This window comes from Zingiber officinale, chromosome 4B (assembly GCF_018446385.1).
Source record: "Zingiber officinale cultivar Zhangliang chromosome 4B, Zo_v1.1, whole genome shotgun sequence".
NCBI lineage: Eukaryota > Viridiplantae > Streptophyta > Magnoliopsida > Zingiberales > Zingiberaceae > Zingiber > Zingiber officinale.
This window is the reverse complement of record NC_055993.1, coordinates 107,602,696-107,629,023: the sequence shown is the minus strand read 5'-3', so window position 1 is coordinate 107,629,023 and position 26,328 is coordinate 107,602,696. Positions and strand designations below refer to the sequence as shown.

At 39.9% G+C, this 26,328-nt stretch overlaps 1 protein-coding gene across 1 annotated transcript; it reads left to right on the top strand.

The window, feature by feature from the left end:
* The first annotated feature begins 3,349 nt into the window (after window positions 1–3,349).
* Window positions 3,350–10,552, top strand: LOC121975960 (protein transport protein SEC23-like). Its single transcript, XM_042527903.1, has 6 exons — window positions 3,350–3,699; window positions 4,097–4,596; window positions 4,893–6,713; window positions 9,601–9,717; window positions 9,939–10,010; window positions 10,106–10,552. Exons 2-6 carry the CDS (start codon window positions 4,132–4,134, stop codon window positions 10,241–10,243), a joined length of 2,613 nt encoding a protein of 870 aa, XP_042383837.1. The 5' UTR covers window positions 3,350–3,699; window positions 4,097–4,131; the 3' UTR covers window positions 10,244–10,552.
* The last annotated feature ends 15,776 nt before the right edge of the window (window positions 10,553–26,328 follow it).

Below are 26,328 nucleotides of genomic sequence, written 5' to 3'. Positions count from 1 at the left end.
TATATATTTATAATGAATCCCAAGATTTATACAAAATCCAAAACTATCTAAATGATTCAATTAATCATTGACCTAAAGTCCTAGTTTTGATTTCATTTTAATATATTTGCCTATACTAAACCACATTATATTCCTTGCATTAATTTATATGACATCTATACATCTAAAATTAATTTTCATAAAATATGAATCTCATTTCATATTTTCATGCATGAATCACATCCCAAATATGCCAACCAACTAGATTAGAGACTCAAGTCCATCTCTAACCCACTTTGACACATTTCATGACCTATCTAGAATCCTAAATAAGGTCCGCTTGAGATCCATTGACCATGGGTCTCGAAAATACTTTTTAAGCTCCTTCTAGAGCTCTTAACCTTAGCCACTTTCCTAGGTGACTCGTCCACTATGGCTAGGCCACTTCGATGCACCTCGGATGACACTTGGCCTACAAACCTTACCCTCTTAACCTTAGACACATTGTCCTTTGTTAATTTCTCCTTATCCTCAAATGACTTTTCCTTACTATAATCATATGTCACCCTAGCATATTTCTTTTCATGAGCTTTGGATGACACTCCCTTGCCCTTGATCACTTCTCTCTTACCAATATTATGTGTCACCCTACCACTTGACCTCCTTTTAGTCTTGGAGGGACCCAATTTGATATTTTTAGGTCTTTGATTATCCAAACACATGTCAAGTCCTTTAGGTCCAATAATGAACATGTCTAAGACTTTCTCCATTTCCTCAAGCCTTGACTTTAAGGCTTGATTTTTCAATTCTAAGGTTTTAACCCTATAATCAACATGCCCACTTTCGACATTCCTAGACCTACCATTCCTTGGCATATGTCTCCCCTTCTTGGGATTCATGCCTAGATTTTCAACCACCTTCCTCTCCTTAAGCAAGGTATGTTGTTTCTTTTTAAGTTTATCATTTAAAAATGATTTCCTAGGGTTATCTACTTTGTTAACTCTATTCCTATCATTATATCTAAATCCATAATTATGTATGAGTATATAATGTTCATTATTCCTAACAAGCATGAAGGAATTTGAAATTGGATTAAACTTCAAATTAGGGATTACCTTTCCTTTTACCTTTGGAGATCTCCCTTGACTTGAGTTCCTCTTCTTCTCCCATTTCTTCAAGTGCACCAATTTCTTGAGCTCTTCTCTCTTTGGGCACTTTGTATGGTAGTGACCACACTCATCACATGTGAAGTATCGAATATGCCTCTTCTCCTTGGCACAATCCCTACAACTCACATTAGTCTTCAAAAGAATTTTACTGGATTTAGGGTTTACCTCCTTTACCTTCTTGAGCAATGGACACTTGCTCTTGTAGTGTCCCATCTCACCACATTCAAAGCAGTTGATGTGGGCTTTCCCGTTCTTCTCGGTAGTTGAGGTTGAAGATTGAGCTTCCATGACTTCTTCCTCACTCGTTTTGGACTCTTCTCCCTCCTTTGAAGATGTGGACATTTCCACTTCTTCCTCCTCCAAAGATGTGACTGAATCCACTTCTTCCTCCTCATCGGATGTTGAGCTCGTCTCCACATTCGATTGGTCATTCTCCTCCTCTTGGACCAATGAACCCTTCTCCTCCTCTTGGACCAATGAACCCTTCTCTTTGGGTTCCTCTATTTCTTGGACTTGTGTAGGGCCTTCATAAAGTACAATCACTTTGCTCCATAGCTCATGAGCACACTTGTACTCACCTACACGCGACGTAATATTAGAAGGTAATAATTTTAATATAATTCTAGTTACCTTCTTATCCATCTCCAATTGCTCCCTTTGCTCCTTGGTCCAATACTGAGGTCGGAGATACTTCCCCTTCTTGTTCGTAGGAGCTTCGAACAGAACTTTCAACATGGTCCAATGGTCTAAATCTATTTGGAACCAAGTCTCCAACCACTTCCTCCAATACTCGAAATCATCTCGATCGTATAGAGGTGAGATTCGGATATCTCATCCTAATGATCATTCCGACTCCATCTTCTTCCTCTAGCACTTACTCCTTCTGATGGTTAATCCTTCAAGAGCACTCCTTGCTTTGATACCAATTATTGAGACCTTGATGCCTGGCTAGAGGGGGTGAATAGCCGATCACCCATGACATTTGCTTCCTACAACTTGTTAGCGCACAACGGAATACCAATACAAAACTAACAAGTAGAAAACTAAACCCTAGAAGACACTAAATAAGAAAATAAATCGATACATTCATGTAACGTGGTTTGAAGATAGCTTACTCCTACTCCACGGCTGTTCGTAAGGTGGACAATCTTGATCCGTCGGTGGATGACTCCTCGAAAAATCCTGGCTAGCTCAAGTAGCTCCTTGTAGGTGGAAAAACCTCGCCACAACCTTGCACAAACACACTTGATCATACGAGAACTTGGAAGACTCTAATAGACTTTAACCAAGTCTATTTCGTCAACCATGACAGGCCATCCCGAGCTCGGGAGAAAACACAAGCTGTGTTTCTCGCCACCAGTTGACTGGTCAAAACACCAGTCGACTCGTCCTATGTGTAATTCGATGGTTACAAGCCAACGGCTCGATACCAATCGATTGATGCCAACACTAGTTGACAGCTCCACATGGGTTGAGCGAATAGAGACTTTCTGATCGCTCCCCAGTTGATTGACCAGTCGACTAAGCCCGTACTAGTCGACCGGTACAACCACTAGTCAACTAGTCAAACCCTGACTTTAAAGTTTTGACCTCCGAGTATATTCACTTATCACTCGTCCTTGCCCGACTAACCTAGTCTTAGCTTTCTACCCTCCTCTATCAGTCTCACGTCCCTTATATGTTTCTCCATCCTTCATGTCTTGCCTTTAGGAACTTCTTTCGGTCTTGTTTTTATTGTCGGGTCTTCCTTTGCCAAGAGTCTCCTTACCTCTGGAATTTCAATTATTGTCAAGTCACACTTGGACTTACGTTACCAAGACTATATGATTGGACTTATACTGCTAAAACTCACACTTGGACTTTCCTCTTTGTCAATATCCCACTTAGACTTTTCTATACTTGCACACTCAAAAATATATTAAATATAATAATAAATTTAATTTAAACTTTTGTATACATATAGGGCATCTAGATTATTCTAATAGATTAAGTTTTTTTTTGAAAAAAAAAAATAAAAAGGATGAATATTATGAGAAAAAAATGGAAAGAGATGAGTGATTTGGTAGGTACACATTTTTAGATAATATAAAAAACAGATACGGTAACTCGTCGTCATAACAAATAGCATGGGTGTCAGTATCAAATTTGTTTCCTATATTTCCTCCGTTTCTTTCCCGTGTCCGTACTAAAAGATTTACGGCTTCGGATTCGCCCAAACCCGCGGTTTGAACCCTCGAACAAGAGCGAGCACGGGCAAGGGACACCGAGGCTGCGAGGCAGGAGACCTAGATCGGGCATTCCATCCTTTGCAGCTGCATCAGACGAGGGAGAGACGAGGGCGCTGGCGATCGATTCCCGCCCTCTTTCTCTCTCTCCCTCACTCTCATCTTTGGTTCTCGTCTGATGCCTCATTTCAATCCTTCCAATCGCTCAGATCCTTGATTCCGAGTTCCACCGTAAACTCAATCGAATTAGATTGAGAGAAACGCAGCGATTTTGACTGAATCATTAGAGTCTCTATACTCCGCCCTCATTCACTGACGACTGCCGAGTAAGTTTTCTGCTATATTCTGAAAACATCGGTTAGTTTCCTTTTCGTTTTGTGGAATTTCTGTTTTTTTTTCCCCTTCCTCTGCTCGATTCTCGCTCTTTGATCGTCTGTTGTCGTAGCAAAGTTGGATCTTTTCTTGTTGTTTTCGTCGGGCTTTTGGTTTTGCTCCTTTTGTTATTTGTTTTGCCTTTATTCATTGTTTCTGCTGATTATAAATTGATGTTTTGGGTTGGTCTTGTTTCCTTATGAATTCCATCTTTTTGCTGAATTGAAGCTCGTCATATCTTCATTAAGAAGTTTTTTTGCAGTTCCGTTTTCAATTGGTGTCGTGGTGATTTTGTTAACATTGTTCTTCCACATAATCATTAGGTTTCTCGTTTGTTCTTCTTACTGACAGGATTTTGATCTGCCAAGAAAGGAACTTGAGCACCCATGGATACTCCATCACTTCCACCTCCTTCTATGGGCTACTCTCCTCCAGTTGCCACTGCTAATACCCTAATGCCTCGACCTGAACGGCGGCCTACTCCGCTTGCATTCTCCTCTCCATCAACATTTTCTCCTCTGCCACCCCAACAAAACCAACTACCTCGCACATCGTCACAGACGCCTAGCTCACTGTCATCAGGAGACGGAGTCCATGTTAACACTCCCCTTTCACAGTTCAGCACTCCTCCCGGACCACCACTTTTCTCTCCACCTCTTCGGCCAGCGGCAGTGCCTTTCCGAGCTACACCAACGACCCCGCAACCAGTACCATTCTCGTCAGGATCTACTTTACCAACATCCTCATCGCCTCATTATTCCAATGGATCCCATGAGCTGTCATTGCACCATTCTGCTGGTCTGGATGAGTCTACTTTTGAGTCCCCGTATGTTCTATTTTCCGCTCACAAGGTATTTATTGTGATACTGTAAATCAAATTTCCTATCAACTTGTATTATTGTTTTCTACTTCTTCTTCTTTTCTTGGTTTATTTATCTTCTCTTTGTTCTTTTATACCATTTCAACCTTTTTCCATAGATTAACTTGGGTTTCGTACAATCAAATGTGTTAGAAGGTGGATTGGCTTTCTTGCTATTATTTGCAAAATTAACTTAAAGAATATGATCTTTTGCCCTTCAGCTAATAAGTTCTTATGGTAGGGTTAGGCATCCTTAGCTAATTTTCCAAGTATTACTTCCCATGATAGGTGTTAAAGCGTAAAAAACTTGCAAATGTGCCTTGCTTGGGTTTTGGAGCTTTGGTCTCCCCTGGGAGAGAAATTGCACCTGGTCCTGAGGTTGTACACCGTGAACCTTATCGTTGTCAAAGTTGCGGGGCTTATGCAAACCTTTACTGTGAAATTCTAATTGGATCAGGACAGTGGCAGTGTGTAATATGTCAGAGATTGAATAGCAGTGATGGCGAATATATAGTTCCCAGTAAGGAAGATCTTCAAAACTGGCAAGAACTCTCTTCCTCAGCTATTGATTATGTTCAGATAGGAAATAAACGGCCAGGTTTTATTCCAGTTTCTGACTCGAGAATGACTGCACCTATTTTTCTTGTAATTGATGAATGCTTAGATGAAGCACATCTTCAACATCTCCAAGGTTCTTTGCATGCTTTTGTTGACTCCCTGCCCCCCACTACAAGGCTTGGTGTCATAACATATGGACGGACAGTGTCAGTGTATGATTTTTCAGAGGGCTCAGTGGCATCAGCTGATGTTATACCAGGTGACAAATCACCCACCGAAGAATCTTTGAGAGCTCTCATATATGGCACTGGTGTTTATTTGTCACCCGTACATGCTTCACTTCCCGTGATGCACACTATATTTTCATCTCTAAGGTCGTATAAACTCAACATTCCAGAAGCATCTCGTGACCGATGCATAGGTACAGCAGTGGAGGTTGCTCTAGCAATCATTCGTGGACCATCAGCTGATATGACACGTGGAATCATCAAAAGATCAGGAGGCAATTGCAGAATCATTGCCTGTATTGGTGGTCCTAGTACTTATGGACCTGGATCAGTTCCACACTCAGTTTCTCATCCAAATTATGATTACATGGAGAGGACAGCTATGAAGTGGATGGAACATCTTGGTCAAGAAGCACTCCGACATGAGACTATGGTGGATATTCTTTGTGCAGGTACATGCCCAGTTAGGATTCCTGTTCTACAGCCTCTAGCAAAAAGCTCTGGTGGTGTACTGATACTTCATGACGATTTTGGAGAAGCATTTGGTGTCAACTTGCAAAGAGCATCCATGAGGGCTTCCGGTTCACATGGATTGTTTGAAATACGCTGTTCGGATGATATTCTTGTGACTCAAGTCATTGGGCCAGGAGAAGAGGCCACTGCTGATTCACATGAAACATTCAAGAATGACTCTTCATTTTGTATCCAGATGCATAGTGTTGAAGAAACACAGAGCTTTTCCTTGTCCATGGAAACTAAAGGAGATATTAAGAATGACTATGTTTATTTCCAATTTGCAGCTCGTTATTTAAATATATATCAAGCAGACATTTCTAGAGTGATTACTGTCAGGTTACCTACTGTGGATAGTGTATCCATGTATCTTAGAAGTATCCAAGAAGATGTAGCTGCTGTGCTTATTGCTAAGAGAGCTCTCTTGCATGCTAAGACATCTTCTGACGCTATTGATATGAGACTTACAGTAGATGAAAGAGTTAAGGATATTGCTTTAAAGTTTGGTTCTCAGCCACCCAAGTCCAAGCTTTATCAGTTTCCTCGGGAGTTATCAACTCTTCCTGAAAGCTTATTCCATCTTAGAAGGGGATCACTGTTAGGAAATATTGTTGGTCATGAGGATGAAAGGTCAGTCTTAAGAAACTTGTTCTTGAATGCCTCATTTGATTTGTCCCTTCGGATGTTGGCACCTCGATGTCTGATGCATCATGAAGGAGGTACCTTTGAGGAGTTACCAGCATATGATCTTGCTATGCAATCTAATGCAGCTGTGGTCCTTGACCATGGAACAGATATTTTCATATGGTTGGTAAGTCACTTTCAGCACTTTCTTGGTTGGACAAACACAAACTACATCATTCTTATTCTTGCAACATGTCAGATAACTCTTATCTAGTCTCGAGATGGATGTTCTCAATAGTTTTTGACTTTTCTTCATGTTGGAATATACATGAACTATGAACGTCAAAATGCTTAGCAGATTGTTTGAGTAAATTAGTCTACACTTCTGACTTGTCTTGTTAGGCAGGCTGGTAAATCTGGTCTTTTTTCTGATGATTTCAATGTATTATAAATATGTGTATATTGCCAATCTTACATTAGTTTCCTTGATATTAGTGCTAAGTAGTTCTTTTTAAGTCACTGAACTAACCAAGTACTAGGGAAATATAAAAGGCTATTTCTTTTCTTGTGTTCAAGTGGACATTATCTTAAATGATAAATTAACAAATAATTTACAAATTATCTAATATAAGTCTATTTGCATAATGCACATGTTTGTTTAAAAAAATACTAAATTAAATGTTTCCATTAACATATGTGCATCTATAATATTTTCAAAACATTGAAAATTATTTGATAAAATAAAAAATATGGTCAATAACAGTACATTTTTAATTGGATTTTTTAGGCCTTACATATATTCACAAGACCTGAAAGAGATGATTTGCAATGTTAAATTTAGAAAAATGCCCATTAAAATTAAACATTGTACATTTTAACTTTTTAACTAATAAAATTACATTAGGTTTGATTTAAAATCATAGTTTTTGTTAATTTTCATTTTTGAAAAGTTATGTATATATAAAGCACGGAGAGAAGAAGAGTTGGTTTTCAATCTAGAGGAAGGGAAGGCAAGGAGTTTTAATGGTGGTGCAGGGTATAGTGGAATGCTTTGATGAGGCTGACATGCAACTCTAATCTTTGGGGAATTCTAAATGTCTTTAGGGAAATCCCAAAGACATAATATGGCGGAAGATATTGTAGCTTTGGTCTTGGAAGAACACCAAGGGGGAGCATGCATAGTATATTATTTAGGGGGAGAAGAGAGCATGGCTTCCTTCCCTAAGGTGACAACTATGAGTATCGGATATGGGTGCATATGAATATTTTTAAACTGTTTACACATAATCAATAAAGATATTGAGAGTCATTATTTATCAGTATTTGACACAAGCAAGGAGGAGTAGTAAAGGTGATCACTTTTAAATTAATAGATGTAATTATAGTCTAACAATTTGAGCCATCTTGTTAAAATTTCATTCTGAGTTTATTTGGGTCAAACTCATTGTTCAAACTCATTTCTATATGTTTTTTGTTTTCCTATATATTCTTCATAGATGACAACTATGCTTCTGCGTATTTTATATGTATAACAAGTGCACAGGCATGCTAGGTATACATGAATTAATTTACTTAAAGCAATGATCACTGCTATGGGTGTCAATGGACCAACACTGAGCTTGGCTTGATTGTATTCATACTTGTTCATTTTCTTGTTGAGATTGTCTATTCTTGTTTATTAAAAATTTTATTGAGCTCGAATCAAGCTTAAGCTTTTTATCTAGCTTGACTAGAGGTATTGTTATTCTTATAATTTAGTTACAATATTGATTTAATAAATGAAGCTTATATCATTGTTTTTTTTCTTTTCTAGTATATGATAAATAATTTGAAATTATAAAAAATTATAGAGTATTTTTCAATGTATTTGAATAAAAAATTAAAATATTGTGTTAATTAAATTTGTTCATAAATTCTTCACAAGTTTCATTTATTAGTATTTAATGAGTTGAGCTCACTAGTGTTTGAGCTATTTATTGTATATATTTTATTCTATTTAATTTTTTTTAGGGAAATGTAAATGTATTATCACCCAAAGAACATGCAAAATACAATCATATGATGTCTACCAAGTGCCTAACAACTTTATGACTTTGTGGGACATCACCAACCAAACCTCATACAAGACATCTCACATCAACACCTCACTAGGTGTCTACAAAGTGCCAAACATGGACTTGGACTTTGTATGACTATAAAATGTGTTGTTATCGAGCCAAGCAATGAGCTTGAGCTTGTAAATGAATACCTTGTTCATTTCCACGCCTATTGATTACTTGCTAAAATTGTTATTTTGGCTCCAACGCAGCAACTATGGTTGTATGTTCTATGCCAACCTAACACCTAATCTAGCCAGCTTTTATTATTGTAAAATGGTCCTTGTGATTTCTTGGTTCTTCACAAGAATATTGGGTTGTTAGAATTTAGTAAAGGAAGCACAAAGCTTCAAGTATGCATTATCTCCATATCTCATTGTTATTGATTAACATAAATTTTCAATTGCATGTTTACTTTGAAACAATTTGATTTTGTTATCATGTAGTTTCATACTCATTGTGCTCCTATCAAATATCATATTGTAGTCCTTTTTGTTCCACCATGATGTTCTTTCCAGCATTAGGCTTGCACATGTAAAATGTAGAACAATATGCCTATAATTCTTCAGTTTCTCTGTTTTTCTTGCATTCTTGCATGCTTAAAAATCAACCTATATTCAATTTACTTCTGACTTGCAGTGGAATGGGCACATGTCATTGAATGCTTCAGTTGCTTAAAAATCAACCTCTTTTTCTTTGTAAACATGAAAATTCTGATCCAATATAATCTATCAATCTGTTATTGAATGCTTCAGTTGTTTAACATCTCATTACATGTTAGTTTCTTAATTACTTTCCAGTTCAGCTAAATATACTGCACATGTCATTCTACCTTCTGATTGCTTCATATAGGTGTCATTTCTACTTTACATCACTTTTTCATTTTACTTTCAATCATCATTGGTATATAAAATTGCTCCCAATTTTTCACTAATGTGCATTCAGCTTTCATGATCCTTTGGTTGTTCTTTATGTCAGGGTACTGAGCTTGCAGCTCAAGAAGGAAAAAGTGCAGCAGCTTTAGCAGCTTGTAAAACATTAGCTGAGGAACTATCTGAGCAACGCTTTCCAGCTCCTCGGATTCTTTCATTTAAAGTTCGTTTTTCTCTACATTTCTTTTTAATGTCCTTACCTTCAGAAAATTTTTTTCCTACACGTCTTTAATCTTCTTTTTTCCGTTCTATTCTAAAATTCCTTAATTCTCCAAATCAATATGCAAATATTAGGCTAGGAACTGCTGAGTTAGCTAACCATCATGACCAATGGTAGCTTCGTGAGATCTGTCCATACACTGATATACTTCAATGTTGGAACAGGAGGGAAGCTCCCAGGCTCGGTATTTTGTTTCTCGTTTGATTCCAGCACACAAGGATCCTCCTTACGAGCAGGTAAAGATTCCCTTTTCTTCCAAAGGGTCTGTGGCATAGGAAAAATTATATAAAGAGTTTCATTGCTAACCCAAGTTCATCCTTTCATAAATCAGGAGGCAAGATTCCCTCAGCTTCGCACCTTAACCCCTGAGCAAAGAACAAAGCTAAAATGCAGCTTCATTCACTTTGACGATTACAGTTTTTGCGAGTGGATGCGAAGCCTGAAGCTAGTGCCCCCTGAACCCAGTTAAATCTCCCAGCAACAATTTTATAGGGCCTGAGCTACGACAAAACCAAACTCATCATAAAATATGCCCTCATACTTATTGAATCCATCTGGAACTTCTCGATGATGCTAGTCTTTGATTAAGGTCATCCTGTAACTGATTTTATAAGACATGTCCAGTAATTGTTGCCTGCTGCTAGCCAATTCAGATAATTCTGAAAGGTGCTTTACAAATGAGAGATATCAGAGTACATAGACGATTTTTTTCCCTCTGCGATTGGCTTAGATTTTGAAATTTCAAAAGCAATAAATATCAAGCCTTTTGTTTTCCTTAGACATGATGAAATGTGACGTCCTCTTGTGCATCTGTTGGCAAAATAGAACAATGCAAGCCTTTCTGTTTTAATCTCTTCTTTTTCTTGCTTAATTAAAGCATAGATAATATTTATTATACTTTGCAAACGTACTTTGTGTTGTTCTGTCACAATAAGATAAGTTCTATCAAATTATTGTTCTGCTACCAAATTTCAATGTAAATATTGATTATTTTAAAGTAGTGGCACCTTTGTTCGACCCATTATTAAGGAATTACAAAGAACCATAATTAGCTTAGGGCGTAGGACAGACGGACATATGATATTATTGATATAGAGTTATGATATTCTTAAGGAAAAATTTTAAGAAAAATTTTTAAGGATAGACATATAAATGATGGGATTTATCATTTCACTTTTTGTGAGTCTCATCATTTGTGTCTATTCTTAAGAATTTTTCTTAAGAATATCATTTCTCTATTGGATATAATAGTCAGGAATTGATTTTCAAAAATTGACAATTTAAGTTAAGTTTATCATACCGTGTGTCTAATGTTATTTATATTTATTTCCATCTATATACATGGGTTGGTATAAGGGGATTTGTGAGAGATATTTACTTTCATCTATATTCATGGGCTGGTATAAGGGGATTTGTGAGAGAGGAAAATTTTGCTGCTGGAATTGGAAAAAATAGGTTTTATTTTCATCGTATTTTTCATTTCAAAAATTTCTTTATTCTAAAAATTTATTTTTATATACTTTTATATTATTTGCTAGGTTCATCTGGACGAGTGAATTCAGTTCTGACAAATATTCACGCTGTTATTGCTCAACATTTTAATCAATATTTGTTTACTTTTGTTAAAAATAAAAGACAAAGTGATGAAATTAACTGATTACGTCCACTCTTTTCCCTAAATCCGACATCTAAAACCCTAAATTAGGTCAACAACGTTTTTTTAAATCAGGGGACATTTCTTTATTCATTAATTTATAGTTCATATAGTGGTGTTCACGGATAGATCTAAAATTTTAGATTTGGGAGGGTCGAATTGATGCATCTCTTAGATGTACGATGACCTGTCTTATGAAGGTGATGTCACAAGGTAACGTGATTGATTAGTTAACAGTCGTCAGCCTAAACTCTTCCTCCACTCTTGGGGGGTTGTGACCCCTCCCCGTCCTATCCTTGCTCTGCCACTAGTAGTGTTGTCACAGATAAGCTTAAAGCCTTGGCACAACGGTAAAATTATTACTTTGTGACCAAAAGGTCACGGGTTTGAATCTTGAAAACAACCTCTTGCAAAAAGTAGGGTAAGATTGCGTATAATGGATCTTTCCCCGGAACTCTGCATGGCGGGAGTTTTGTGCATCGAGCTGTCCATTTTACAAAAGCCCCGTAAGTTATCTCATCTCGTGTATGCACTAGCTACTATTACTGGGTGAAGCCCCTCATAATTTACCTGTCTGTATCTAACCGGGGCAGGTGATATTGGACCGCCTCAAGTAAACGTTATCACCTTTTATCATAGATAAAGATATTTGATAGATCTTCATAGCATTACATATCAATCCTCGACTGGAACACGCTTATACTCTATTTGATGGAAAAATATAAAATGGAATGCAAAGTACGATTATTGAGGAGTCCATTAGTGGAGCGACCATGTTATGGATTATGGATGAATACTTAAGTGGAGCATAACTCCCATCAGCGAGGAACGACTTGCAAATATTGACTATCAGTATTTAATAACACTAGAACTTGTATATTGGTTGATTTATATTGATTCACATGCATTGATGATGTGAACAAATGTATGGGGAGAGACCCTCTCTCACGGTGGGTACACAGGTGGGTGCAAATCCAGGCCCCGAATTGTACTGAACTAAGTTGACTCATGTGCGAGCACGACCTGCGCGCTGAATGCAGGACCGGTCGGGGCAAAATTTGTCCAGGTGGAACAACCAACATTTTACCATATAAACTTTTTACTACTTATTTAAGGGTGTAACAGATGTATTAAATTAAAGATTAATGTAGCGAGTGAAATATTGGCGTTTCACAGCTGATGAATAATGATCATTAAACAATTATTAACGCTGCCATTGGTCTGAGCTCCTATGTAAGGAGGTTGCGACCACAGGCAAAAGGGTACACACACAAAAAGCTGAAGCTCTCCACCTACGTTCCTCTCCTCCACTGTGATGCATCTCTTGCTTAGTAGAGTATCCGTGATACTAGTTGGGTACCTCTCAGTTCGCCACGACTACCGGTGCTTGGTGGAAATTACGGTTAACCGTTGTATCCTGGGAAACAAATGACCCTAGAAAAATCTCGAAGCATAGCCGAAGGTGGGGCAATATATTTCAAGGAAACTGCGACCCTCGTAGGCTCAGTCCATTCTACCCGCTTGGCTGTTCTGCCCATCCTACTGCACGCTTGCCCAATTGCTCTATTCTTTGCCCGACCGGATGCTCTTTGCCTACTCGAGCTGCTTTGCCCAACTGACCGCACTACCCAATCGTTCACTTGGTTTGCGACTCACCCGCCCACTCGCTTAGCCCACTCGACCGCTCGCTTCGCACGCTCGAGTTGTTGCGTCACTTGGTCTACAACTCAGCTGCTCTGCTCACACGGTCGGGTACTCTGTCTTGCTCAGCTAGTTTGCTCTGCCCGGTCGGGTGCTCTTGTTGGGACCAAAATGCCCGCTAGAGGGGGGAGGGGGGTGAATAGCGTCTCGTCGCGCGCTTGTGCTTGCTTTGTCTTGATATGCAGCGGAAAATACAATACAAACACAAACACCGCTAACTCTAGGGATTTACTTGGTATCCACCTCAAAAAGAGGTGACTAGTCCAAGGATCCACACACCCACGCACCCTCCACTATGAAATCACTCCTTTACGATAACTACCGAAGGCAGAGAAGCCTTACAAGCTCACAATACAAGACAAATACAAAGAGAAGCAGATACAAGGGAAATTTTACAAGATTTGTACACCAAACCCTAACCCTAGCTTCTTCTTCTTGTTGTAACTCGCCTATTGATTTGGACGTGCCTCCAAGAACCTTCAAGAACTGGCGTTGCAAGCTTGGAGAAGATCACTATGAATGTCGCAGAAGAGTTGCAGGAAAGAACGTAAAGTTCTAGCGAAGAAAACGCTCCGCCCAGACTTTATACAGTGCTCCCAATCGATCCAAATTAGTCCCAATCGATTGCCACGTCACATCTGCACAATCCCAGCCGTCCATTGCTCGTTTCCTGCTCAACAGTCACTTCACAATCGATCGACCGATCGATTGGGACCATCTGAATCGATCGGTCGATCGATTCAAACCCATTCTGTGCTTTCGCGTCTGCGCGAGAGCTTCTCCTTCCCAATCGATCGACCGATTGATTGGTAGATCCCAATCGATCGACCGATCGATTGGGAAAGCTTCTGTGCTTGCGAGTAATGCTCCCAATCGATCGACCGATCGATTGGAGTCATCCCACACTCGCAGCACACTCCAATCGATCGACCGATCGATTTGACACTAGTTCAATTGATCGACCGATCGATTGGACATTGGTTCAATTGATCGACCGATCAATTGAACACCCTGAACTTGCCTCAAACTCAAGTTCAAGGTCCCAAACCCAACTCCCGGTCAACCATGACCTGTTGGGTATCCATGCTTAGCATTTGGCCAACACCCGATGACCTCAAACTAGCCTTCTAGCCTCCTCCATCAACCTTACGTCCCTCGGATATCTCCCATCCTTCACGCCTTACCTTCAGTAGCTTCCTTCGGCCTCATCTTAGTTGTCGGCCTCATCCTAGTTGTAGGTGCAGCGGAGGCCGGCAAGAGGGGGGTGAATTGCCTGCAAATAAAAATTATACCCTCCTCAAACTTTCAACTCAAAAATAATAACACGAAAATAAAACAATTAAGGAAAAAGAAATAGAGAAGACCCGGAATTAACTTGGTTACAACCAAGACGGTTGTAATCCAAGGCGATGAAAAACGCAATAAGAAAACTCCTTCTCTAAAGGCGGAGAAGCCTTTTACACACTTAGAAAGCTCAACAGTTGCTAGGAAATCTAATACTGAGTTGAATGAATATTTCCTAGCTCCAGGGGCTTTTATATAGCTCCTGGAAGTTCTATCCCGAGGGTCCAAGGCGCATCCAACAAGGTTCAAGGCGCCTCCAGCTCGGTCAGCGGATAAAGTTTTATCCGCAGCGCAAACGGTCAAATCTGACCTGTTGAAGGCGCCTTCATCAAGCTTGAATGCGCCTTCATGTTGAGGGCGCCTTCATGCTTCATGAAGGTGCCTTCAAGCTGGTTTTCCAGCTTGTGTTTCTTTTCCAGCTCTATTGCGTTGGCTTCCGATGCTCCGATAGTTTGGGTGATTCGGCCAACCGAAATAGGGCTCACCCAAACCCAATTTTCGGCCTTCCTCGAGCAGACTTTCGTCCGGCTTCTTGTCCCTCGAATGCTGCACACGTTCTTCTCGTCCACCGGAGTACTCTTCCGCACCTCTCTCGTCCTTCGGACGCACCGAGCCCGTTGACTCCCTTCCCGTGCCGTCCTTCTCGCTAGCTGCGTCTTCCGCTCGACTTCCTGCGCTCCTAAGCTCCTGCACACTCAGACCCAGGGATTAAACACAAAGAAGGACCTAACCAACTTGGTTGATCACATCAAAATACCCACGGGATCCAACAATCTCCCCCTTTTTGATGTGCATTGACCCAAGTTCAAGTTAGGGTCAAAATAAACAAAAAGTAATTTTAAAGAAAACTACTAAACTAACATGTTAAGCATAAATTTGTAATAATTAAAATTGCAACTCGGTTTAGAAAAATATTTAAAAATTTTAATTTTCCATTTTCCTAACTCCCCCTAAACTTGTACCTTTATCTGCCCCCCTTTGATCACAGTAAAAACAGGGTAAAAATAATATTTAGCAAATTCTTAAGTCAGAAAAAAATTCTGAGTAAAATGAATTTTACAAAAAAATAATTTCTAAGTAAACTGTAGAATTTTTTAAAAAAATTTCTAAGTAGAAATGATTTTTAGAATTTTTCAAAAAAAATTTCAAACTAAAATGAATTTCTTGAATTTTCCAAAAAAAATTCTAAGTTAAATGACTTTTTAGAATTTACCAGAAAGAATTTCTAAAATGAATTTTTAGAATTTTTTTTAAAAAAAAACTTTCAAAGCATTATTTAAGTTTAATGTTTTTTCAGAAAGTTAATTAAACAGTTTATTTCAATATTTCAGCTTCCAGGTCGTGGCGAGACACTAGGCCTTCTTGGTTATTGGAGCAAGAACCACTTCCTTACACAAAGTTTCATAAAGAAATTCTTTGTTTAATTTTCTCTCTTGAAAGCCTTAATTAAATAAATTTATTTAGGACTGATTTCGGAACCCAATAGAGGTTCCTTCCTACAGGATTATTCAAAAATTTAGGGGGTACATAGTTCTTGGGCACTCTTCTAAGTTGACCCTGATGATTTCTAATGTACCAATTCAATTTTCCATAAATTCTAACTTTTGATTTTGGAAATCTATTTAGGCATGCATCATTATCTTTCAATTTCTCAATTTCAACTTTTAATTTTTCATTTTCTAATTTCAAATGTTCATTTTCTTTTTCTAATTGATCTAACTCTTTAGAAAGAGACTTGATAAATAGAAATGACTGAGTAGGGGTTAGATTACGCACCTTACTTACCTGACTTGGTGATGCTCCCCCTTCACTGTAGCTTTCTTCTTCTGATGTTCCTCCCCCTTCATCTATGCTCATCTCGGAGCTTGAGTCATCTTTGGGAAGATGGTTAGCCATCATCGCTAACCCGGAGAAGGTTTCGACGTCTGATTCAGAAGAAGATGAATCTGACCAAGTGACCTTCAGGTTCTTGTGCTTGGATGATTCTGGTTTCTTGTACTTTGTCTTTTCTTTCTCCTTCCCCTTTTTCTTCAAGTCTGGGCAGTCATCTTTGATGTGCCCTTCTTCGTTGCAGTTGTAGCAACAGACCGTCCTTTTTCTTTGTTGATGCCTCTTTGTCTACGATCTAAATTTATTAGATTTAAAAAATTTATTAAAGCGTCTTACCAGTAGTGCCGTTTTGGATTCGTCGACCGAGGCTTCGGAGTTAGAACCGTTTATTCTTGCCTTTAAGGCAATGTTCTGACTAGTTTTCTCTACTCCATTGGGCTCTGCAACTCGAGATTCGTGAAGTTCAAATGTAGAAAACAATTGTTCTAGAGTACTTACCTCGAAGTCCTTAGAGATGTAGTACGCATCTACTAAGGAGGCCCACTCTGGAGTTCTGGGGAAGGCGTTGAGCGCATACTGAATCGAGTCCCGGTTCTTTACTTTTTCTCCAAGGTTGCTTAATTGCGTGATCAGCTCTTTAATCCTCGCTTGGAGTTGCACTACCTTCTCGCCTTGGTTCATCCGGAGGTTCGTCAACTGGGTCCGGAGGATGTCACGCCTCGCTAGTTTCGCTTCGGAGGTACCTTCGTGAAGCTCCAGGAATTTTTCCCAGAGATCTTTCGCGGAGTCGTAGCTTCCGATCTGATTTACCTCCTGAGGTGGCAGAACACTGAACAGGTAGAACTCAGCCTTTCCGTTGGCGACAAAATCGGCTTGCTCCTTCTTTCTCCACGTGTTTTCTTCTTTATCTTTCGGCGCTGCATATCCATATTTCATTATTAAAAGTATATCAAATTCAATTTTAAAAAATACCTCCATTTTTCGCTTCCATGTGGAGAAATCTCCGTCGAACTTTGGAGGATGAATATTTGCTCCGGCCATCGTCTTGATCATTGTGTTTCAGTCGGTGGTTAGCCCTTCTGAGGCGGTCTGGCTCTGATACCAATTGTAGGTGCAGCGGAGGCTGGCAAGAGGGGGGTGAATTGCCTGCAAATAAAAATTATACCCTCCTCAAACTTTCAACTCAAAAATACCAACACGAAAATAAAACAATTAAGGAAAAAGAAATAGAGAAGACCCGGAATTAACTTGGTTACAACCAAGACGGTTGTTAATCCAAGGCGATGAAAAGTGCAGTAAGAAACCTCATTCTCTGAAGGCGGAGAAGCCTTTTACACACTTAGAAAGCTCAACAGTTGCTAGGAAATCTAATACTGAGTTGAATGATTATTTCCTAGCTCCAGGGGCCTTTATATAGCTCCTGGAAGTTCTATCCCGAGGGTCCAAGGCACCTCCAACAAGGTTCAAGGCGCCTCCAGCTCGGTCAACGGATAAAGTTTTATCCGCAGCGCAAACGGTCAAATCTGACCTGTTGAAGGCGCCTTCATCAAGCTTGAAGGCGCCTTCATGTTGAGGGCGCCTTCATGCTTCATGAAGGCGCCTTCAAGCTAGTTTTCCAGCTTGTGCTTCTTTTCCAGCTCCATTGTGTTGGCTTCCGATGCTCCGATAGTTTGGGTGATTCGGCCAACAGAAATAGGGCTCACCTAAACTCAATTTCTGGCCTTCCTCGAGAAGGCTTCCGTCCGGCTTCTCGTCCCTTGAACGTCGCGCACGTTCTTCTCGTCCACCGAAGTACTCTTCTGCAGCTCTCTCGTCCTTCGGACGCACCGAGCTCGTCGGCTCCCTTCCTGTGTCGTCCTTCTCGCTAGCTGCGTCTTCCGCTCGACTTCCTGCGTTCCTAAGCTCCTGCACACTCAGACACAGGGATCAAACACAAAGTAGGACCTAACCAACTTGGTTGATCACATCAAAACACCCACGAGGGCCAACATTATACACCACACTCGATCAACCTCGAACTAGCCTTTTAGCCTCCTCCATCAGCCTTGCGTCCCTCGGATATCTCCCATTCTTCACGCCTTGCCTTCAGGAGCTTCCTTCGGCCTCATCGTAGTTATCAAGTTCTCCTTGTCAAGTCACACTATGACTTACCTTGCCAAGACCACATGCTTGGACTTTCAACCTTTGCCAAGATCACACTTGGACTTTCCCAATTGCTTGGCTCCTCACTAGGACTTTCTCCCTTTGCTAAGATCACACTTGGACTTTTCAATTGTCTGATCTCACTTATCAGGATTTTCACCACCAAGTCTAGTCAACACTGACCTACTTGGATTTTCACTCTTGCCAACCTTCCTGTTGGACTTACCTTTGCCTAATCTCCAATTAGGACTTTCCCAGTCAAGTCTCCTGTCAACCTTGACCTACTTGACTTCTCTCTTGCCTAACCTCCAGTTAGGACTTTCCCAGATGCCTAAACTCCAGTTAGGACTTTCCCATTGCCTAAACTCCAGTTAGGACTTCTCCACTGCCTAACCTCCAGTTAGGACTTCCAGACACCTAACCTCCAGTTAGGACTTACCCAGTCAAGTCTCCTGTCATCCCTGACCTACTTGACTTGTCTTCTTCTCAACCTGATCAACCCTTTGACCATCTCCACAACTGGACGATTGCCCTAGCAATCTCCATATATTGTCAAACATCAAAACTCAAATCTTGACTCAAGCTTGACTCAACTTAAGCTTAGTCAAACTGGTCAAACTTAACCTAGGAAAATTGCCCCAACAATCTCCCCCTTTTTGATGTTTGACAATCTTTCTTAGTTAATACCTCTAAGTTAGGCTAAATCTCATAGCCGTAACTTCTTCTTTATCACAAGGCTAAATCCCATAGCCTTAATCTTTCCATGACAAAGTATGAATGAAGGCCTAACTTAACCTTCAATTCTTCCCCTTTGTCACACATCAAAATTAGAAAATAACTCTTCCCCATAAGAGTTAACCTCACAATGAAGATCACATACTCTTCATTTTCTCTAAAGCTCTCCCTTGAGCTCTACTTGACTCTACAATGCTCAACCTAGAGCATTCACCATTTGACCAATGAAAATCCCATTCATTGTATCCAATGCTCCCCCTTGAGCAGTAATCTTATTCTCAATGTTCATCTAAGAGCATTTTTCACTTTACCAATGAAGGTTTGATCCCCCTCATTGAACCTAATGCTCCCCCTTGAGCAAACATCTACTCCAAAATGCTCATCCAAAAGCATTTAACATCCTAGCAATGAAGATAATCAACCTTCCAGTGCTCTCCAATACTCGACCCTGAGTATTAATTCATCACGAAGGTTTAACCCACCTTCCAAGGTCTTTGAAAATATTTTTATGTTTTCAAAGAGTAACTCCCCCTAAAAATATGGTCAAACTTCTATCATTGCACCAACAATGACTTGGAGTTCCTAAATAATTAGGAAAATCAAAACTCGAAGTTTTGAGGTTCAAAATTCAATAATGAAACTAACCTCAACCTAAACTTCACCTAAGTTGGCATTAACCAAACCATGCTTGTTTTCATCATGAAAACTCCCCCTAAGTGTATACAAATGTATTCCAAAGGATTAGGAATGGTTAATGACCCTTGAAAATCAAAACTTGAAGTTTTAAGGTTCTAAAATTCAGAATTGAAACTAAACCTTATCCTAAACTTTACTTTGGTATTTTTTAATCAATCCATACTTGTTTTCACATGAAAACTCCCCCTAAATGTATACAAATGTATTCCAAGGGGGTTGGAATGGTTAACGGGACTCGAAGTGACTTGAAGTGCTGAAATCAGGCTTTTCTAGCCAAAATCAGACTTCCCAATCGATTGAAGTTAGGACTCAATCGATTGAAATCACTTCAATCGATCCATTGATCGATTCCGCAAGCTACTGTTCGCAGAAATTCCCTCTGAATCGATCCACTGATCGATCCAGCCTGGGTCAATCGATCGGCTGATCGATTCAATACCCTTCTGTTCGCGGGAAGTGGCTTCCCAATCGATCGACTGATCGATCGAACCCATCCCAATCGATCGACAAATCGATTGGGTTTCTGATTTCCTGAAATTCAATTTCAACGAAATTCAGAAACTCCCTAAATATTCTACAAAATTCTAAAAATCATGAAAATTCATGTAGACATTATTTAGGGTATACTTTATCAAGAAAAAATAATTTTCTATGAAAATACTTCCTATTTTCAAATATTGACACAAGTTCGAAAACTCTTGAAAACTTCAATGTTTTCTCCTAGTTTGTGTCTAACTTTCCAATGATGATTACTATCAAAAGATAGTCTTCACCAAGGTTTTCCAAAAGTATTTTAAAATGTTTTTCAGAACCAATATCCAACCATGTTCTTTGGACTCAATGCACATGACTTGTACATTAGTTTTCCCAATGATTGGAAGACACATAACTATGTGTTTTGATGAACCTAAAACTCAACAAGATACACTGAATCAACATCTTGAATTTTGTTCACCATCCTAACATCTCACTTGTGTCTAACGTGTATTAAAACACATTTAAGTCACCTTATAGTTCTTTGTGAGATGTATATTTGGTTTTACCCTAACCTAAGGGATCATGCATATCTATCTAGGCATTATAAGACTTATGATCATTCACCTAGAATGTCATTTGGTATAATTCCACTAATTGGGATATTTATCATTCATGATAAATGCCTTTTGTCCTTAATTACAAGGAAATTGACATAATGCATAATGATCAATGACATACATCAAAATAAGTAATTTTCAAAAGAAAAGCATGCTATAGCTACATGATGTATGTATGACATGACATGGTATTTTTGTTTTGTGTTTTTCATAATAGAAATGAATGCAAAAATAAATATGATGTCATGACATATAATAAGAAATCAATCATGGAATTTTAACATAAATAAAATATATCTAGATAATCTAAGTATCCTTAAACCTTAGCTAAAACCTTAAAATTAAGTCCTAGATTGCTTATCTCTTGAAGGAATGCCAAAACCTAATTTGGCATTTCTTTTACCCCTTTTCTATTTGTGCCAATTGAAATTAAGAGTTCAATCCTCAAATATTTATTTGGCACATATTACTCTCTTTAAGGATCAAACATTAGATTGAGACTTAATTTTGCTCTTAATCCCTTAAGAACATACTAATATCTCAACTAGACATTTCTTATCCTTTCTCCAAGTGTGCCAACTTACCTTTAATGTGATTCCTCAAGGTTTGTCACACCTTACTCTTCCAAAGAGTAATTAATTTGATTAAGGTTTAAATTTTCCCTTAACCCCTCAATAGAATACCAAATTTTCAACTTGGTATTTCTTTTTGCATTTGTGCCAATTTAAATTTAAGTCCAATTCCACAAGACTTGACACATTTTACTCTTTCAAGGAGTAAATAAAATCAAATTAAAGCTTAGATTTGCCTTTAACCTTCTAAGAAAATGCCAAAACCCCAACTTGGCATTTCTTATCCTTTTCTAAATATGTCAATTTAAATTAAGTTCAAATCCTCAAAGTTTGACACATTTTACTCTTTCAAAGAGCAACACTATGATCCTTTTCATTTTCAAAGGTTAACAATAACCTTGAAAATGCTCTCAAGTGTCAACTTTTAACAAGGTTGGGTTAACTACCCTTCCAATTGAAGTTGACACTTTCTAAACCCATCTAGGGTGTAGAAAATATACTCCTAGGAACCCAAAACTTATTGGTGCTCCTTGGGTACTCTAGGTACTCACTAGGGATAACTTCCCTAGATACCTTCCTAGGGACCTTTCTAGGCTTCTTAGAAACCTTGGTCACTTCTACTAGGTCACTCCTAGGGATAACTTCCCTTGTACCCTTCTTTGTGACTTTGTTTGGCCTCTTTGGAGCCTTAGTCACCTTGGTCTTGACACAAGTACTCTTAGGGATGACTTTCCTAGTATTTTTGGCTTGACCACTAGACCTATGTTTGGTTTCATAGCTATATGAAACCCTATGATAGGAAGTCACATCCTTCTTGGCTTTAGGTTTGTATCCCAAACCTCTATAGTCATTGGATGACTCTTGTCTAACTTTTCCTAGGTGATGCTCATTTTGACCCTTAAGCATGTTTTCCATTCTTGCTAGGGTTCTTTCTAAGGTATCAAGTCTTGACCTCAAGACTTGGTTCTCCGTCATTAAATCCATGGACTTGGATTTTTCTTGACCCCTATGAGCATTTCTATATTTAGGCATATATCGATAATCCTTAAAGTTATTGCCTAAATTGTTGTCTACCTTCTTAACCTTAGGTGTGGTAAATCTAGCATGAGGAGGAATATATTTATCCTTAATGCTATCATGCTTCCTACCTTCATGATAATTTGCATTAAAATGATAGGGATTATTTCTAACATGCATTTTATCATGACTAAGAGAATTTGCATTAATAAAATTTACCTTGGGTTTGCTCTTACAGGCTCCCCCTAGATTTGTGCTCCCTCTAATCACCTTAGTTGGCTTCTTCCCTTTAGGACATTGACTTCGGTAATGTCCTCTCTGATTGCAAGAGAAGTACACAATGTGCTCCTTGCTTCTCTTTATTGTGGGGTTGGCCTCCTTGAGCTTTTCTTTTCCCTTTGTTGCTACTTGGCTCTTCTTCTTGGCCAATTTGGGGCATTTGCTCTTGTAGTGCCCATGCTCCCTACACTTAAAGCAAATGATATGATTTTTATCTTTAATAATTGAAATCTTTATACCTTTGCTTGTAGAGTTGATGCTTGATCCTCCATTTGATTTTTCTTACAATGTAGAGATGACATCATCTTCTATTTCTTCCTCTTCACTTGAGGATGTGGACTCTTCCACTTCTTCATCTCTTGAGGATGTTGACCTCGTGTCAACATCGGATTGGTCCTTCTCTTCTTGGACCAATGAGATCTTCTCCTTGGGCTCTTCCACTCCTTGGACTTGTGTAGGGTCTTCATGATAGGCAATGATCTTTTTCCAAAGATCACTTGCATTTGTGGTTTCACTTACACTCAAGAAAATATTAGAAGGTAGTAGATTATGCAAAATTCTCGTTACCTCCTTGTCCGCCTCCGATTGCTCTCGTTGCGCTTTGATCCAATGCCGAGGTCGGAGGCGTTTGCCCTTCTTGTCCGTAGGAGCTTCAAATGGGTCACTCAAAACAACCCATTAGTTCCAATCCATTTGGAACCATGTCTCCAGCCGATTCCTCCAAAAGGCGAAGTCTTCCTTGTCGTATGGCGGAGAAATCCGGATGTCTCATCCAAGTGGACCTCCCAAGTCCATCTTCTTCCTCTAGCTTCTTGCTCTCTTGGCGGTTAGTCCTTAGAAGAGCGACCTCACTCTGATACGAATTGTTGGGACCGATATGCCTGCTAGAAGGGGGGTGAATAGTGTCTCGTCGCGCGCTTGTGCTTGCTTTGTCTTGATATGCAGCGGAAAATACAATACAAACACAAACACCGCTAACTCTAGGGATTTACTTGGTATCCACCTCAAAAAGAGGTGACTAGTCCAAGGATCCACGCACCCTCCATTATGAAATCACTCCTTTACGGTAACTACCGAAGACCGAGAAGCCTTATAAGCTCACAATACAACACAAATACAAAGAGTAGCAGATACAAGGGAAATTTTACAAGATTTGTACATCAAACCCTAACCCTAGCTTCTTCTTCTTGTTGTAACTCACCTCTTGACTTGGACGTGCCTCCAAGAACCTTCAAGAACTGGCGTTGCAAGCTTGGAGAAGATCGCTGTGAATGTCGCAGAAGAGTCACAGGAAAGAACGCAAAGTTCTAGCGAAGAAAATGCTCCACTCATGCTTTATACAGTGCTCCCAATCGATCCAAATTAGTCCCAATCGATTGCCACATCACATCTGCACAATCCCAGCCGTCCATTGCTCGTTTCCTACTCAACGGTCACTTCCCAATCGATTGACCGATCGATTGGGACCATTTGAATCGATCGGCCGATCGATTCAAACACATTCTGTGCTCTCGTGTCCGCGCGAGAGCTTCTCCTCCCAAATCGATCGACCGATCGATTGGTAGATCCCAATCGATCGACCGATCGATTGGTAAATCCCAATCGATCGACCGATCGATTAGGAAAGCTTCTGTGCTTGCGAGTAATGCTCCCAATCGATCGGCCGATCGATTGGAGTCATCCCACACTCGTAGCACACTCCAATCGATCGACCGATCGATTGGACACTGGTTCAATTGATCGACCGATTAATTGGACACTGGTTCAATTGATAAACCGATCAATTGAACACCCTGAACTTGCCTCAAACTCAAGTTCAAGGTCCCAAATCCAACTCCCGGTCAACCATGACCTGTTGGGTATCCATGCCTAGCATTTGGCCAACACCCGACCAACCTCAAACTAGCCTTCTAGCCTCCTCCATCAGCCTTACGTCCCTCGGATATCTCCCATCCTATATGCCTTGCCTTCAGGAGCTTCCTTCGGCCTCATCCTAGTTGTCGGATTATACACCACACTCGATCAACCTCGAACTAGTCTTCTAGCCTCCTCCATCAGCCTTGCGACCCTCGAATATCTCCCATCCTTCACGCCTTGCCTTCAGGAGTTTCCTTCGGCCTCATCGTAGTTATCGAGTTCTCCTTGCCAAGTCACACTAGGACTTACCTTGCCAAGACCACATGCTTGGACTTTCAACCTTTGCCAAGATCACACTTGGACTTTTCAATTGCCTGATCTCACTTATCAGGACTTTCACCACCAAGTCTAGTCAACACTGACCTACTTGGATTTTCACTCTTGCCAACCTTCCTGTTGGACTTACCTTTACCTAATCTCCAATTAGGACTTTCCCAGTCAAGTCTCCTATCAACCTTGACCTACTTGACTTCTCTCTTGCCTAACCTCCAGTTTGGACTTTCCCAGATGCCTAAACTCCAGTTAGGACTTTCCCATTGCCTAAACTCCAGTTAGGACTTCTCCACTGCCTAACCTCCAGTTAGGACTTCACCACTGCCTAACCTCCAGTTAGGACTTCACCACTGCCTAACCTCTAGTTAGGACTTCCAGACACCTAACCTCCAGTTAGGACTTACCAAGTCAAGTCTCCTGTCATCCCTGACCTACTTGACTTGTATTCTTCTCAACCTGGTCAACCCTTTGACCATCTCCACAACAGGACGATTGCCCTAGCAATCTCCATATATTGTCAAACATCAAAACTCAAATCTCGACTCAAGCTTGACTCAACTCAAGCTTAGTCAAACTGGTCAAACTTGACCTAGGAAAATTACCCCAACAGCTCTGCCTGCCCAGCTTCACTACCCGGTCGGGTGCTTTGCCCGCCTAGCTTCACTACCCGACCAGTCGCTTAGGCTGCCCTATCTTCTACTATGAGGCCGCTCTACTCGATCAGACTCTCTCGGTCAGCCTAGCTACCCGCTCGGCCTCCCAGCCCGGTTTGTTGCTCGGCCTCTCAGCCCAATTTGTCGCTCGACCATTATGCTGTCTGCGTTTGACACTTGACAGGAAACTAGACTCTGTTGGCAGCCTAAGATTATCAGCTCAAGTCATCTCGATAAATAAGTTGAATTTGATTCAGTGTAGTTTAAATTTAGGTAATTCCCCAATATCTCTGGCATCAAATTGTTTTGTCCAACAATCTTGAAACAGATTCGATTCTGTTGAGATGGGCATAGAACAAAGTGTTGAGGTATAACAGACTAAACACATGAAGGTCCCCTCCACCCTGATTAGAACTGTATCAATCAATCACCGGAAAAATCTAGAGAATTTCAGTGGACTGAACTTCAAGAGGTGGTAGTAGAAGATTCTCTTCTACTTGACCATGCTCAATCTGACTCGGTTCTTAACCGAGGACCATCCCAAGCATACTGAGGATACTGATATGCATACCTTTAGTGCAGTGGAGGCATGGACTCATTCTGAGTTTCTTTACCGAAACTACATTTCAACTACCTTGCCGACTCGT

Bases quoted from the DNA above. Each gene is read 5' to 3' on its own strand.
- LOC121975960 (XM_042527903.1), top strand. From the start codon at position 4,132: ATGGATACTCCATCACTTCCACCTCCTTCTATGGGCTACTCTCCTCCA. The intron at 6,714-9,600 runs GTAAGTCACTTT...TCTTTATGTCAG, and splicing joins CAGATATTTTCATATGGTTG to GGTACTGAGCTTGCAGCTCA. The intron at 9,718-9,938 runs GTTCGTTTTTCT...ATGTTGGAACAG, and splicing joins CTCGGATTCTTTCATTTAAA to GAGGGAAGCTCCCAGGCTCG.